Below are 17367 nucleotides of genomic sequence, written 5' to 3'. Positions count from 1 at the left end.
CAGAAATTGCAATTCCACGCCTCGGGCTGTTTTTAAAGGAAACATGGCTGCTGGAGGCAATCTCGGCCAGGAAGAAATGACTTGCCCCGTTTGCCACCAACCTTTCTTGGACCCAGTGATTACTGACTGTGGGCACACTTTCTGCCACGCCTGCCTCATCCAGAGTTGGAGGGACTCTGATGCAGCAGGTTGCTGCCCTCAGTGCGAAAAACCTTTTAAAGAAGGCAGCTACAAGCGGAACCATGAGCCAGCAGGGCCTGCAGGGGAATCCACGAAATCTAAAAAAGGGGAAGATGAGAAAAGCAAGAGGGGAAGGTGCGATGAACACCTGGAACTCGCCTGTGAGGGTGATGATCGAATGGTTCGAGAGAAAAAGGTAGGAAACTAGGGAGGGAAAGGAATTTGGTTTGTCTACTTTTTTATAAATAAAGTTCAATTGATTGACATGTATCTATTCCACAAAATTTATGCATACAAACCTAAAAGCAGTTTACAAAAATAATAAAACAAAGTTATCGATAAAAGCAGTTAAACAGCATTTAAAACGCTAAAAAAAGTAATTAAAATCTGCAATAAGTTGAAAACAGAATAAAGCATATGCCACCCTCTGCTTGCTCATAATTTACCTGCCATGGGCCCACACTTTTCCTGGGTCTTTTAGGAACACAGAGTGACACTGTACAATGTTATAACTGTCTACTTGGAGGTAAATCTTAGCTTATTCCTAGTTACAGTCCAAAATAAAACTATTTGAAATATTACATGTTTTTTTAAAAAAACCTGCATAAGCTGAAATAAAAATACACGATCGAGTCGCAGAATTTCAGACCATTTTCTGTGAAAAATACAGCAGAAGAACATTGCCTTAGAATGATATAAATGTACAGGCTTTAAGAACCCTTGGTATGTTGACTGTTGTAAGAACCTGGTCTCAACAAAGACATTGGATTCTTATCTCATTATACATGATAAAGCTATCTTTAGCCATCTCCCCCCTTGCCTTTTTCTGTGGGACCAATTTGCAGTCATAAACAGTCGTAAATTCTTCCTGCACGACCGAATGTGGCCATAAACAGTCCGGTTTCCCACCCCCCTTCTGAGTGGTGCCCCCCCACCCTCTCACTATATGTGGGGATCTGTTTCAGTGTATCTGAAGAAGTGTGCATGCACACGAAAGCTCATACCAATGACAAACTTAGTTGGTCTCTAAGGTGCTACTGGAAGAATTTTTCTTAATTAATTTTTTAAATTTTGTTTCGACTGATGACTTCATAACTTATAAAGTAGCACTATATGGGTTGGCAGCTAAGAAGATCAGGAGAAAAGAACTAGATAAAATAGCGGTCAATTGCAAAGGTGATTCGGACATTTAAGCTGGCACATTCTACCTGAGAACCTCTTGCTATCCTATCGTATGCAACAAATAATTTTCAGGAGAAGTGATCGTGGTTTATTGTATAGCTGCCAAGTTCCGAATTGAAAAATCCGGGACCAGCAGTGGTGCGGCACCGGAAGTCGCTTCTAACATGCGTAGAAGCAACTTCTGGTGCCACTCTGCCCATTTCCAAAATGGCCGCAGCTCCAGAAGTCACTTCTACGCATGTCCGGAAGTGCATAGAAGCAACTTCCGGCGCCGCTCTGCCCATTTCCAAAATGTCTGCAGTGCCAGAAGTTGCTTCTACGCACTTCCGGACATGCGTAGAAGTGACTTCTGATGCCGGCTCCGCCCAATTTCCGGTGCCCATACACCAGAAACATGGCCCCCGGAAGGAGCTGCTTTCCGGGGGATTTACAAGATATAAATCCATTCTGAAGACCAGCGGGAAACGGTAAGAAAATACGGGGGTTTCCCGGGAAAAACGGGGTACTTGGCAGCTATGTTATTGTATCTGCAGTGCCTGATGTTTTTATGGTTATTGTTGCTTTTCTTTTTGTTCCCTTTGTGAATGATGCTATGGCCTTTGGCTAGTGCAGGCATCCCCAAACTGCGGCCCTCCAGATGTTTTGGCCTACAACTCCCATGATCCCTAGCTAACAGGACCAGTGGTCGGGGAAGATGGGAATTGTAGTCCAAAACATCTGGAGGGCCGAAGTTTGGGGATGCTTGGGCTAGTGCAATAAAGTTGATGGTTACAGGTAGGTAGCCGTGTTGGTCTGAGTCGAAGCAAAATAAAAAAATTCCTTCAGTAGCACCTTAAAGACCAACTAAGTTTATATTTTGGTATGAGCTTTCGTGTGCATGCACACTTCTTCAGATACACTAGAATGATGGTGATGGTGATGATGATTAGCTTGGGGGCATATTATATGACAGGGAGAGAGAACTTCAGGGCAAAACCTATTTTTATCTGGCTCCAGGGATGGCTCAGCATGTTTTGCCACTGCAGGCAAATTTTCTCCCACCCTCTGCAGATCTGGGCCTCCTCTGGAGAGCTTCATTTACAGCCTCACTTTCAAGGAGCCTGGGAGTGAAGACTAGCCACCACCCTTCCTTGCAATTCAATAATTCTCACATTTATTCAGTAGATTATTAAAGTAGATTATTCATCTACTTTAAATATATACTCTTATAAAACGGCAGGTTATTACAATAATCTTGCCAATGTTCTTATACCATTTGCCCTATTTTAAGACGTAGCCATAAAATAAGCCGTAGCAGGATTTTTAAGCATTCAAGGAATATAAGCCATACCCCCAAAATAAGGCATAGTGATAGGTGCAGCAGCAATGTCGGCCGCGGCAGGAGGAGGAGGAGGAAAAAATAAGACATCCCCTGAAAATAAGCCATAGTGTTTTTTTTTTTAGGAAAAATAAATATAAGACGGTGTCTTATTTTTGGAGAAACACGGGTATGTTTACAGTTTGTTTGTTTGCAAATATTTCATAAACCATTTCCATTCTTTTATAAAAAGTTTGTTATCTTGATTTCTTATTTTTCCTGTAAGTTTTGCCATTTCTGCTTATTCCATAAGTTTTTCGATCCGTTCTTCTTTTGTTGGGACTTCTTCCCACTTTTGGGCAAGTAACATTCTTGGTGCCGTGGTTGCATACATGAATAAATTTCTGTACAGTTTGGTTAGTTCTGTCCCTATAATTCCCAAAAGGAAAGCTTCTGTTTTTTTTTTAAACATACATTATTTTAAACATCTTTTTTCAATTCATTATCATTTCCCAGTAAGCTTTAACCTTACTACCGGTACAAGACCACCACATATGATAGAAATAACCTTCTTTCTCTTTACATTTCCAACACTTATTTGATTTGGATTTATACATTTTTGCCAATTTACTTGGTGTTAGGTACCATCAATATATCATTTTCATATAATTTTCTCTTAGACCGTAACATGCTGTAAATCAGGCATCCCCAAACTGCGGCCCTCCAGATGTTTTGGCCTACAACTCCCATCATCCTTAGATAACAGGACCAGTGGTCAGGGATGATGGGAATTGTAGTCCCAAAACATCTGGAGGGCCGAAGTTTGGGGATGCCTGCTGTAAATTTTATATCCATATTCCGCAATCGTTCCCATGCTTCCATATCTATATTATGACCAATATCTATTGCCCACTATCTATTCAACATTCATGCTGATTTGTCTTGCAAAAACTCATCTGTTTGCAAATACACAGCTGCTTGTTTGTGACATGAACTGCAGTGTGACAACAGCTTTACAATTTTATTTATTTTAAAAAAGGAAGCAAACCCAGGACAATAACTCAGTGACATGACATATGCCTTGCACTCAGAAACCTTGAGAAACGAGACTCTCCCCTACTGATGGGCTTGGAAATTATTTGCCACCAAATCAACTAGGGTTGCTACGGTAGGTCAGGAGCATCTCAGACCCTGAAATTTCAAGGCCCAGACCTGAGACTAAGGGAGCCCCCTGTTGATGTCATGCGGGAAGGCCCTGGAGATGGAGGTTAATTGGGAGAAGGGATTGGAGGACAGCCTCCTCACCGAGTATCTGCGCTATGATTTGCAACTGGGTTGAAGCTTGCAAGCTAATAATAATAATAATAATAATAATAATAATAATAATAATAATAATAATAATAATATTTTATTATTTATACCCCGTCCATCTGGCTGGGTTTCCCCAGCCACTCTGGGTGGCTTACAACAGAAAAATGAAATAAAATAATTAAACATTAAAAGCCTCCCTAAACAGGGCTGCCTTCAGATGTCTTCTAAAAATCTGGTAGCTGTTTTTCTCTTTGACATCTGATGGGAGGGCGTTCCACAGGGCAGGTGCCACCACCGAGAAGGCCCTCTGCCTGGTTCCCTGCACCTTGGCTTCTCGCAACAAGGGAACCGCCAGAAGGCCCTCGGCGCTGGACCTCAGTGTCCAGGCAGAACAATGGGGTTGGAGACGCTACTTCAGGTATACTGGACCGAGGCCATTTAGGGCTTTAAAGGTCAGCACCAACACTTTGAACTGTGCTCAGAAACGTACTGGGAGCCAATGTAGATCTTTCTACTGGGCGGCCGCTCCCAGTCACCAGTCTAGCCGCCGCATTTTGGATTAGTTGTAGTTTCCGGGTCACCTTCAAAGGTAGTCCCATGTAGAGTGCATTGCAATAGTCCATCTAGATGCACAAAATTCTTAAACACTATTAATAATACATAGTAGAGGAAATTGCATACACAAGTATGTATATTGGGGAAAATGTGCTGTGAAATGCTGGTGAATTTTCATGAGCTGCTCCTTTTTATTTATTTAATAAATTGGCAAACTGGTGCAGAAATGTGACAAATTGAACATAAGATTAGGAAAAAAAGAAAAGAAAAACACCAGAATGCACAGATTCATTCATCCCTACTTCTAGATCAGGCACCCCCAAACTGCGGCCCTCCAGATGTTTTGGCCTACAACTCCCATGATCCCTAGTTAACAGGACCAGTGGTCAGGGATGATGGGAATTGTAGTCCAAGACATCTGGAGGGCCGAAGTTTGGGGATGCCTGTTCTAGAGCAAGTGATATCTTGGCTTACAAAGCCTCATTGGTGGTATTGTATCTTTCTGGTAAATTACTCTGGTTGTGTAGAAGAACTCAGCTGTTATGGAGGTGGGGCGAGGAAATGAAGGAGTGGATGGAGTTGTACTTCTAAATCAAGAACTTTACTAAGAAACATCTGATATTTTTTATATTTATAAGGGAAGCATGATACCGAAAGGGACATCCACACCGCTTGTAGTTACGGATGAAGACATTATGTGCCCTATTTGCAGAGATTATTTAACAGACCTTGTGACTCTGGATTGTGGCCACAATTTTTGTAAGGCCTGCATCAACCATCACTGCGAGACATGGGAGAAAATAGGTCCACTGACATGTCCTACCTGCCAAACCAACATCCAGAGAGGGAATTACCGGCCAAACTGGCAGCTGACCAACATTGTAGAAAAGTACAAACGCTACAAAGGAACACTGTGTGAAAGGCACAAGGAAAAACTTCTACTGTTCTGCAAAGAAGACAGAGAATTGCTATGTTCCAAGTGTGAACATTTGCCACAGCACAGACAGCATTCAGTGGTTCTCCTGGAGGATATTGAACAGGTAGGAACTAGTCTAGATAAGCCCCAACCAGCATTGTGTCCTCCGGATGTTTTGCAATGCAGATCTCCGACCAAAAACAAAATAGGTTACAGAATGCATATATATGAGGGGGAAATGCAGTGCATTTATTGGTGAAAATAAAATGCAGAATTATGTTGTATTAGGGCAGGCATCCCCAAACTTCGGCCCTCCAGAACGAGTTACAAAAAAAATCCTATATGGAGAGCAGTTCTGTCCATCCCACCCACCAGTTTAGATATTTGTACTTTAAATCTTTTTACACTCCAGGTTCCATGGAAATCTTTGCCACTCTAATGGTGATAGGAAGGGGGTTGAATCCATTGTTGTAGCTGTTACCCCCTGCCCAACCCCCATGGCTCAAGTTTGACAAGTGGGTAGGATAACCCACTTGTCAGTCACCTGACATCATTAGGAGCTGCTAGACCCATACCTGAACCTCAGCTGACTCCTATCAAGGCTCTTCTCTCCAGATGTCTCCCTTGAGAGGAGGATTTTACTCCTGAGGAGTCCTTACCAGTAAATGACTGCTTATCTGAATGGGCTGGCTTTGTATCTGGCATAGGGTTGCCAGACTCAATAGTGGACAGGACTTCTGTGCCTTTAATTGCCCTGCTCTCTTTTGAGTCTGGAAACCTTAAAGAGAAACCAGCAGGCCCTTTGTTTAATTTCCAAGCAAAGGGTCTGTGGTGGGAAGGTAAATGGTGTTTCCATGCGCTCTGGTTTCCTTTACAGTATCACGTTGCGTCATTCTGACCACATGACCTGGAAAGCTGTCTGTGGACAAACGCCGGCTCCCTCAGTCTGAAAGCGAGATGAGCGCTGCACCGCATAGTCACCTTTGACTGGACTTAACTGTCCAGGGGTCCTTTACCTTTACCTTTTTACCTGCCTGTTTACAGATTCCCTTCCACTAGAAAGCTCTGACGGGGTAGCAAGGGAGACTTTGGGATCTGTCTCTTTTCAAGCATTTAATGCAGGCATCCCCAAACTGCAGCCCTCCAGATGTTTTGGCCTACAACTCCCATGATTCCTTGCTAACAGAACCAGTGGTCAGGGAAGATGGGAATTGTAGTCCAAAACATTGGGGTGGGGCGAAGTTTGGGGATGCCTGATTTAAGGCAACACCGAAGGGTTGTTACAGGACAAACTAAACAGGATTGACAAAGTACGGTTCCTATATACCAGCCATGTAAATAAAAGTGATGTTAATGACAGACCTCCAACTGCTTGTGTTTACTTACAGAGAATCTGTCACAGATTGGTGAACCGTTGAGGATACATTCAATGATTCAGTTATTTGGCTCTATTTTCCTTATAATATGTGACTGAAGTATTCACATAACACTGCACAGGTTTGGTTGGAGGTGATCAATGTCATTTTATTATAAAACCAATAAAATATTCCACTAAAAAGGGACACATACTAGGAAAGGAGAAGGGTAGTGGAGGGTTTGTCCTGGGGCCAAATAGAGCTTCCCGGAGGCATCCATTTGGCCCCTGGGCCTGCATGTCCCCACACTTGCCCCAGGACCTAGGGCAGTGGTTCCCAACAGGTGGTCCGCGAGCTATGCCAGAGGGGTCCACAAGATGCTATTAGAATAAAAAATATATTAAATATATTTCGTATGATAACAGATTTTTTGTTTTGGCCGCTTCCTGCATGAGCAGAGTCTAGCGCAAAACTAGAATTAGATAGAGGCAGTAGTTCTGTTGTATGCCGTTAGGTGGTGCTTTACAAACACTACTGTTTTGAAAAGAGGCAGCGCGCGCATTCTACTAACGCTCACCTCCCCAAGATGCTTTGCGCGCGTCGGCTTCATTTGTGCGCTACTGCGCAGGTACCCTGTCTTCTCCATTCCCCTCCCTCCTCCCTGACGCGCGCTGCCTCTTTGCAAAACAGTAGTGTTTGTAAACAAAGTGTTGTTTTTCGCGGAAGCTACAGTTCGCGTAGTTAAAAATGGACCGTTGGTTAAAAAGTGGTTCGTTAAAACGACAAAGGCCTACAGATGAAGAGGAAGATAATGCATTTGATGTTCAAGCAAGTAAGTCAGTGACTCTCAAACCGATCTTGTCAGTGTCCATTGAACCTAAATCGCCGGCGTCCCTTGAACCTAACCCTTCCAAGATCAGTGTTAAGCTTACTGGAAAAATTAGATTAGGAATTAGGAATTAGATTTAGGATTAGGAATTAATGGGGGTCCTTGTCACTGAAATATACTCGGAGTCAAGAGTGAATTTCATGCTCTTTATTCAGCTCATAGTCATCAAGGAGGAGAAGAGAAGACGAATGGCTCTTTTCCCAAAACCATCTGCTTATATACATTATTTACACAATGGGCCTTGCGTGATTGGCTACTTCAGGGCTACACCTGTGGGCCAATTATATTGTGGATTGACTTTTGCCTGCAGCCTGATTGGCTGCTCCTACAGGCCAATCAGGTAGCAGATTCACTTCTGCCAGCCGCCTGATTGGCTGCTCCAGCAGGCCAATCAGGTTGCGGATTCACTTCCACCTGGAGTTGGATTGGGTAGCTCCCGCTGATTCTGAATCCTATTGTTCTAGGATTCAGCTCAGTACATAACACCCCTCCCCTCTAAGTTCCAGTCCTGCCCGGGAAGTTGCATTCGTAGTCCCCAAGGTCTGCTGGCCGCCTCCGTGTGCGTTGTGGCCTGGGGTGTTCCTTGGTCAGGGGTTCTGGTTCTGGCTCGTGTTCCGAGGCTGCTGGCTGTGCCGGGGCTGTCTGGTCTGGCGCCACTGAACCACTAGGTTGTAGCTCTGGTTCCGGTGTCCTTCCAGCCTCGGGGCGCCCCTCTGTGCCTACTGCTTCTGCTTCCTCTGCCCACCCCTCTCGCTCTACAGGCCTCACTGCCCTGCTGTCCCCTTGGGACCCCTCTGTCCCGCTCTCCTCCCGGGTTCCTCCTGGGAATCGTCGCCGTATCTGGTCGCAGTGGCGGCGCCAACATTGCCCCCCTTCCGTTAGTACCTCGTACGACACGGGACCGGTCACCTTGGTGACTGTGGCGGGTACCCATGCTGGGCCTGCCCCAAAATTCTTTGCATACACTGGGTCCTGGGCCACAAATGTCCGGGGGTTCCTGCCTTTCCCCACCACTACCTCATCCTGAGCTCTGTCGGGGTGAAGTCGGTCCAGTCTAGTTGCAAGGCGCCGGCCCATTAGTAATTCAGCTGGGCTCCGGCCCGTCGTTGTGCTTGGGGTGCTGTGCTGTGCTAGAAGAAATGCGGCAAGGCGGTATTCCCAGTCCCCTTGTGTCATGCGGCGGAGGCTGTCCTTGGTGGTCCGCACCATGCGCTCCGCTTGGCCATTGGTGGCAGGGTGGAATGGTGCTGAGCGGATGTGGCGGATGGCGTTCTGCGCTGTGAAGGTCTGGAACTCCTCTGACGTGAATGCGGTTCCATTGTCCGAGACGAGGGTGTCAGGGAGCCCGTGGGTCGCAAACAGCTTACGTAGTACCCGGATGGCTGCCGCCGTAGAAGTGGATGGTACCAGTGCGACCTCCAGCCATTTGGTGTAGGAATCCACCACTATGAAGAATGTTTTTCCCTGGAAGGGGCCAGCGAAGTCCACGTGCAAGCGTGACCATGGATGTCGGGCGGACTCCCAGGGCTGGACTGGGGCCCTTGGGGGATCCGGGCGGGATTCTTGGCAGGTCTGGCAGTGTTGGACCCAGGCCTCTATCTCTCTGTCAATCCCCGGCCACCACACGTGGTGTGTGTGCTGCTTGAGTGCGCCGCTGTACTCGGTGTACTTCCTCCCTGTCAGATTCGGATTCGTCGGTGAGGTCTTCGTGGTAGACCCTCGGCTGGGATGGCGGGGCCGGTCGTGCCTCTTGCGTTGACCTCTCGGCGGCTTCGGTTGCCAGGGCTTCCTCCAGAGCAATCTGGAACGTGAGGTCTTTTTTGGCGTAGAGGCGTCGTTGCAACATCTCGTCCCTCAGGCCACCGACGAGGCGGTCACGAAGCATGTTCTCCAATTCTGAGAAGTTGCATAACCGGGCGGCTTGGCGGAGGGAGGTCACAAACCCAGTTATGGTTTCCCCCGGGGCTTGCCGTTTTGCGTAGAAGGCATTTCGGCAAGCTACCACCGAGGGCTGTGGTGAGAAGTGCTCCTTCAGCCGTTCCATTATTGTTTTGTAAGAGACGGTAGCGACATCTCTAGGTGCAAGGAGAGCCCGGGCGATTTCAAACGTCTCCTCTCCACAGACGCTGAAGAATGTCGCCCTCTTCATGGCATCGTTGGTGACTTCTTTCGCTTGCAGGAGGAAGTTGAAACGGGCGGCGTACCCTTCCCAGTCTCCTGATGCTGGTTTGAATGGCGAGAAGCTGCTGTCGGTTGCCATTCTGGGTTCCTTGGGTCCTGGAGCTGAAGCCTGGATGCACGGTGCGATGCAGCGGTGCAGCAGGTGGCGGTGCTGCGGTGCAGTGCGTGGTGGCGGTCAGCTCAGCAGGATCCCACCTTCGTCGCCAGTGAAATATACTCGGAGTCAAGAGTGAATTTCATGCTCTTTATTCAGCTCATAGTCATCAAGGAGGAGAAGAGAAGACGAATGGCTCTTTTCCCAAAACCATCTGCTTATATACATTATTTACACAATGGGCCTTGCGTGATTGGCTACTTCAGGGCTACACCTGTGGGCCAATTATATTGTGGATTGACTTTTGCCTGCAGCCTGATTGGCTGCTCCTACAGGCCAATCAGGTAGCAGATTCACTTCTGCCAGCCGCCTGATTGGCTGCTCCAGCAGGCCAATCAGGTTGCGGATTCACTTCCACCTGGAGTTGGATTGGGTAGCTCCCGCTGATTCTGAATCCTATTGTTCTAGGATTCAGCTCAGTACATAACAGTCACAATAGCGGTTCGATGAGGGGTCCTCGAGAAAATTTTGTTGGGAACCCCTGACCTAGGGAATAAAGAAGAGAAGATCCCTCAAGACTGGTGAATTATTCACTGCTTAGCTCATAATGTGAAGTTTAGGAGTGTTCCCATGTTCCCTGGCTAGCAGAAGCGTCACACATCCAGGATTTTCATCTGAGCCAGAGAACAATTTTGTGGTTCTACGTGTTCTTTCCTGAGCCTGAGAAGAAATTCACTAGTATCCCCATACAAGGAAGCGACAAAAAACAACAACCATCACCAGGACAAACTCGTATGTTCTGTCCATGTGAGACCTCATTTATCTTGTTCTCTCTTTCAGGAGATCAGAAGGACCTTGAACAGGTGTGTAACTCTTTCTTGTCACACACACACACACACACAACTACAGAACAGATTCTCTTTCATTGAAAATATGTTCTTACAAGTACGACAACAAATTCCGCTATGTACAATCAACATTTAAAGCAAGGGTGGGAAATATTTCTCTAATACCCTTTTAACCTTGACAACATTGATTTACCCTACAACCTTTTACATGTAAAACATGAATTTGGAAATTGAGTAATGGGTCTGTGCCTTCTGACGGTACCAGTCCCTCTCCTCACTTTTCTGCTTTTCCCATCACTTAACCCACAAATTGGGCCAAATGAATTGCTGCAGGACTCCTTAGTCCTTAGTAGGACTAGGGCACCCTGGAAAGTGGTTTTTTCTGCCTGCTCTCTGTGAATTTGGACACCTCTTAAGATCTTGTAGTCAATTTTGCATGGTCTGAAGATCAAGAAACAGGTTATTGTCTATGTCTGGATAGAACTGGAGCCCATTTTTAATCAAGATGGTGGACTGAATCTTTCTTTCCTTCTTTTAATAATCTTTATTGATTCAAATTAAAAACATATAAACTCGACGAGAAGAAGAATTTGTGTTGTACTTGTTTCACATGTATGTTATGTTTTGTATTGTTTTAAACAATAAAGTATTTTAAATTAAAAAAATAAAGCCACAATTCTGTAACACAACAGGTACTATAGTATAAAATGAACAATAAAAGTTGGGATAGATGCATTGGCATTATAACCAGTACAATTAACACAATAAACCCACATATAGTTATTATAATATTAGTAAATAAAAAATAAAAAATAAAATAAAAACATATATACATAACAACGTTTAGTACAAGAACAGAAAAAGGAAAAAGAAGAAAGAAAAGGAAAAAAGAAATATAAGGCATTAGACATTTCTTCTACGTCAATACAATAACATATTAACATATTATTTATAATATAATATAATATAATATAATATAATATAATATAATATAATATAATATAAATCTTTCAACACTGCACTGATTTTGTGACTTCTTAGAATTCCCGAGCAGTACCAGGAAATCTTCCTCAAATGCAACCCCTGCTTTCTCCTCCAGTCAATTTCACTCTGAAGTGTGAGGCATGGGGAATGATATTGAGTTGGGCAACCTTTGAATCTCCAGATGTTCTTAGACTACAGCTATCATCATCTCTGACCACTGGCAGGGCAACTGGGGCTAATAAGAGTTGGACAGAGTGATGGGTTGCTCATTCCTGGTCTAGAGGGTTCACTAAATTGAAATGTTATTGGGAGAGAGACCTCCAGGCTCAAAATGTCAGACTGGGACTCTTATCTGTGAATGCATCTGTGGGAAATTGCAGTCAAGCATAACTAGCAAGCATAGGGCTAGTTAGTGCATGAAGGGGTTAAAACCACAGAGTTAGATTCCTACACTCAGCTAGGTCACGCCCCCTCTCCCCAGGAGAGGAAGGAAGTGAAGCCTTCCCCCCCTTTGAATACGTAAATAATACGTAAATAATTTTAAATTTAGCAGTGTGTGGTGTGTTCAATGTCTGTTGCTTCAGCAGACTAAACAGAACTTTTAAACAGGATTAACAGTCTATTGATTCCTATGCTGTATTGCTGCACAAGTTGTGACTTGATTTTAAATTCTGCTGGGGCTTTCTGTGTGGTGGCCCCGTGTTTTGAATCTAGGCACCTAGTCAGTTCTTTTGTTGTTCACCCACACATGTTAGTCCACAGGGATTCATATATTAATTCCCCCACAGCACTTGCTCTTCTTATTTTCTTACTACACATTTGTATTTGGGGGGGGGGGCAAGGGGATTGTTCAGTACTGAAAGCTGTCCATCTTCCCTTCCAGGTCCAATAAGTTGGTTAATCACCCCAACTTCGAAGAGAGTATCAACAATTGCCCACAGAAAAACACTCCTCTGATCAAGATTACAGAAAAATGGGAAGGTATTTGGGGCAAACAAGGGGCAGGGAAAATACATTGAACTCAGAGACTTGCTAGTGCTCAGGGACATGGCAAGGGGTTTGTGGGGAGGCTGTGGTCCACCCTGGGTGTCATGCCTAGGGTGTGTGTGACAAAATCCGCCCCAGGTGGATCGGTGTGGTAGCGCTCGCATCCCCGGTGGGCGGATTTTCATGATTGGCACGAGGGGTGACAAAACAAAATTCCGCACCGGGTACCACCTGACCTTGCTACGCCTCTGCTAGTGCTAAGTTGCTTGAGGGACCTGAGAAACATTAAACTATTTCTGGTTCGCACAGAGTTGCACATATCATAGTATCAATGTGGGTTTTTAAAAGGTAAAGGGGCCCCTGACCATTAGGTCCAGTCGTGACCGACTCTGGGGTTGCGCGCTCATCTCGCATTATTGGCCGAGGGAGCCGGCGTATAGCTTCCAGGTCATGTGGCCAGCATGACAAAGCCGCTTCTGGCAAACCAGAGCAGCACATGGAAACACCGTTTACCTTCCCGCTGTAGCGGTTCCTATTTATCTACTTGCATTTTTGACGTGCTTTCGAACTGCTAGGTTGGCAGGAGCTGGGACCAAGCAACGGGAGCTCACCCCGTCGCAGGGATTCGAACCGCCGACCTTCTGATCAGCAAGCCCTAGGCTCAGTGGTTTAACCACAGCGCCACCTGGGTCCCTACAATGTGGGTTTTTACAGACCCATAAAAAACTTTTCTTGTGCCAGCCCTGCAAGCAGCAGATCTCACAGATCCAGTCCCAGATCAACTGCAATAGCATTCCCTGTTTGTTCTTCAAGTAAAGTACAATGAGCTTCTGAATCTAAAAGAGTTATTTGCAGCTCATATCCCAACTAGGGACACGGGTAGCGCGGTGGTTTAAACCACTGAGCCTCTTGGGCTTGCCGATCAGAAGGTCGGCGGTTCGAATCCCCACGAGAGGATGAGCTCCCATTGCACTGCCCCAGCTCCTGCTAACCATATTTAGCTGATACATAAGCTCCTCTACTGTAAAGTGACTGTAACACGGCTGAAATAGTATAATTCCTCCGGGGTCCACTTCCCTGTTCATCAGCTTGTCATACTGAGTCACAGCAAGTTTTTCACCTTGAGCCTGCAATTCAGAATTAAGAGGAAAATCTCTGTGCATTTGCAACAGCCACATTCTTATCAGAGATCATCTTCTGAGCCCTCCTTCGTGTGCCTCCACCTCGAGAGGTCCAGAGGGTGGCAACACAAGAATGGCCTTCTCTGCAGTGGCTCCCCGTCTGTGGAATGCTTTCCCCAAGGAAGATTGCCTGGCCCCTTCATTATACTGTTGAACTTCTTCATCAACACAGAGTGTGCGCAGCGAATGGAGCGTAGAAATAAAAAGCTGCCCACAGTATCTTTTCTTAGTTTTATTTTTGAAAACAACAACCGAACTCTGTAAGCCATCACTCCTCCTTGCCAGCAGCTTACAAGACATTTGAACACAGGTGTTACAGCTAAGTAGGTCAAACTGCAAACACACACCTCTCAGAACCAACCTTGTTCCTGGGTAGCATTACTGACCACTCTAAGATAAAGAAAACCCAACATATACACCTTTAGGAGCCAGGCAAAAACATTCCTTTTTAACCAGGCCTTTGGTTGATCTGTTTGACATCCCGTGCCCTTTTAAAATGTGGCTCTTTTCTGTGTGGTGTTATTGGGTTCTTGTTTTTATTCTGATTTTATATGTTGTTATCTTTTCTGTGAACTGCCCTGAGACCTCTGGGTATAGGGCAATATATAGATTCAATAATAATAATAATAATAATAATAATAATAATAATAATAATAGATCAGGTGAAGGTGGCCAAGACCTCTGGTCTGGATCAGGTCATCATGCACCAAACTGTGGTGCATTACAATAGGCACTCTAGACTCCCTTCTGTTATTAAGGCTAGCCAATGGATCAATCAATTCCTGCAAAGGGACTCCATCCAGTTGCTCCATTTGACATCCAGCTTCTAGCAAATGATGCCCCAAACTGATCCCTAATACCAAATCCATCTAGTCCTGTTCTCACAATGGTTAATTAGGAGCCTAGTTAGGGGAAGAACCATAGCTCAGAGCTAGAGCATCTGCCTTGAATGCAGAAGGTTACAGGTTCAATTCTCAGCATCTCAAGGTAGAGCTGGGGAAGAGCTGTTTGGAACTCTAGAGAACTGCTGAATAGACAAGACTGTGCTGTATAGACCAAGGTATAAGGCAGCTTCCTCTGTTTCCATCCATGCACGTCTCCTTCCAGGAACTCCTTCCGGGGGTGTGGCCTGGGGAGGAGGCGTGGCCTAGAGAGAACCTTGAGGACCACTTCAAGAGGACCTTGGGTCTCAGTTCTGCACCTGTAAGATAGGTCTCTGATTAGATCGAGCTGGGCTTGTTTTTACGTTCATCAAATCTCCACTTTCCTTCTTTCCCTCTGTCCTGCAGAAAGTATATCTCTGGATCCAGGTACAGCATATCCATACCTCATTGTGTCTGATGACCGGAAAAGTGTGAGATGGGGAGATGGAAAGCAGGACGTGCCCACGAGCCCTGAGAGGTTTCACTTTGATCCCTGTGTCCTGGCCTGCAAGGGTTTTGTTTCAGGAAGACATGGGTGGGAGGTGGAGGTGGGGATGGAGGTTAAGGAGGAAGAGGCGGAATGGGCTGTGGGGGTTGTACGAGAATCTTTCCAGAGGAATGCGAAGAACAGCCTTAGTCCTTATTGTGGGATCTGGGCTGTGGGAAAGGAGAGGAATTCTGGCCAAGGCTCATTGAATGACTCTCCTCCGCCCTGTTACCTCTGGGCTTTTACTTCTCCCAAGTGGACCATGTTGAGACTGGCACTTCTGCCCAGGAAGATCAAGGTGTCCCTGGATTATGAAAAGGAAGATGTGGAATTTTTCGATGCTGATTTGGACAAACAGATCTTCAAATTCTGCCCAGCCTTTTTCAATAGGGAGATGATAATCCCCTATTTGTGGGTAGGTCGTGGTGTCATCCTGAAATTCTGCGGCAATGGGGCACATGGTTCTCACGAATGACTACTGGTTCCTGAACATGCATTGCTGAAACTTTGATCTGCGGGCCAAGAGTTGGGATGTGTCTTGCCAAAGGCAAGGCGGTTCTTTTAAAATTCAGAAGCAATACAAAATACACAAGTGAGTGTGATGATTAAAGGTTTTATTCCAAAACAGCAAGTGATGTAGACATACCAAGCAAGCGCTTCAATCTGCCACTTGGAAGCCCTCAAGAAGCAGTGAAGCGGCCCCTCCAGGTAGCCTCAGTTGACACAGCCCCGCAGCCAATCTGTCCGTGCACAAGCTTCAGAGAAATTCTGCCCAAACCGTCAGATTTTATAGACAAACCTGTGCAGCTTTCAAGACTGGCTGCGTGCAGACTATCCATTAGCCACCCCCTCTCAATGCCTCACTTTCTCAAAACATGTCAAACATGAAAGAAGGTACCCAGCACTATCCTCCCAAACTGATAAGGCAACTAGAGGGGGGGATCACCTCCTCCCAATGGTCCCAAAACATTTAAGACTGTTCTCAAAACATTCAAGAAAGAGGAAGGGGGAAGGAACACTTAACTCATTGATACATTTTGCCTTCCTGATGCATTTCGCATACAGGATGTTGGAGGAATCCGTTGAAAAGGGACTATCAAACGGATTACCTTCGTTCTGCTTCCTTGACCTCTATCACAACACAGTTTCTCTATCAAACACATTTTTTTTTTAAAAAAAGAACTCTAATGGATAGAAAGCAGCTTCCCATGGCTAATTTTTGTTAATAATCGCATAAAAAGTAGCATATATGAAGCTTAAGGTTCATAATTATGTAAGAAAAGATATGTTTTTTTTTCATTTTTTGTGTACATGATTGAAATTTCAATTTACTTTAAGAGATGTACTATATTTATGTAATGTATTGTAAGACTATTAATAAAGCTTGTTACATTTTTTTAATTAAAAAACACACTTTCCACCTCTGAGTGATTTATTGGTTTTGGGTCACCCCAGTCCTAGGGGGTCTTCAACCATTTCACTAGTTTAAAACATATAAAAGTTAAATAACTTAAGCAGATAAAAAAAAATCCCTCAACTTTCTAAGCATCTGGATAGGCTTGTCTAAACAGGAAAGTTTTTAGCAGGCACCGAAAAGTCACCTGCTTGATCTCAGTAGGCAAGGAGTTCCAAAGTGTGAGAGCTGCCACACTAAACAATCGAGTTCTTATAAATGTGGAGTGGGCATTATGTGGCAACTGTAGTAGGGCCAATTCTGCTGATCAAAATGGTCAAGTGCAGACCCTCCAAGCGTTCATATTTTCCAGGGACGTCCCTGATTTAGAGAAGCTGTCCCCGTTTCTGATTTGATCCCGAAATTTCTTGCTTTTCCTTAGAAGAGTTTGGATTTGATATCCCGCTTTATCACTACCCGAAGGAGTCTAAAAGCAGCTAACAATCTCCTTTCCCTTCCTCCCCCACAACAAACACTCTGTGAGGTGAGTGGGGCTGAGAGACTTCAGAGAAGTGTGACTAGCCCAAGGTCACACAGCAGCTGC

The 17367-nt window shown here is 45.1% G+C and overlaps 1 protein-coding gene across 1 annotated transcript; it reads left to right on the top strand.

Moving 5' to 3' along the window:
• The first annotated feature begins 7 nt into the window (after positions 1-7).
• LOC118075803 (zinc-binding protein A33) lies at positions 8-16718 on the top strand. The gene is made up of 5 exons (XM_035098076.2): positions 8-376; positions 5164-5565; positions 10801-10823; positions 12676-12773; positions 15250-16718. Exons 1-5 carry the CDS (start codon positions 44-46, stop codon positions 15843-15845), a joined length of 1452 nt encoding a protein of 483 aa, XP_034953967.2. The 5' UTR covers positions 8-43; the 3' UTR covers positions 15846-16718.
• The last annotated feature ends 649 nt before the right edge of the window (positions 16719-17367 follow it).

This window comes from Zootoca vivipara, chromosome 17, assembly GCF_963506605.1.
Source record: "Zootoca vivipara chromosome 17, rZooViv1.1, whole genome shotgun sequence".
NCBI classification, from domain to species: domain Eukaryota; kingdom Metazoa; phylum Chordata; class Lepidosauria; order Squamata; family Lacertidae; genus Zootoca; species Zootoca vivipara.
This window is presented reverse-complemented; position numbering and strand designations above follow the sequence as displayed.

Excerpts from the sequence above, each read along its gene's own strand:
- LOC118075803 (XM_035098076.2), top strand. The coding sequence starts at position 44 with ATGGCTGCTGGAGGCAATCTCGGCCAGGAAGAAATGACTTGCCCCGTT. Across the intron at positions 377-5,163 it reads GAATGGTTCGAGAGAAAAAG|GGAAGCATGATACCGAAAGG; the intron begins GTAGGAAACTAG and ends TATATTTATAAG. Across the intron at positions 5,566-10,800 it reads TCCTGGAGGATATTGAACAG|GAGATCAGAAGGACCTTGAA; the intron begins GTAGGAACTAGT and ends TCTCTCTTTCAG.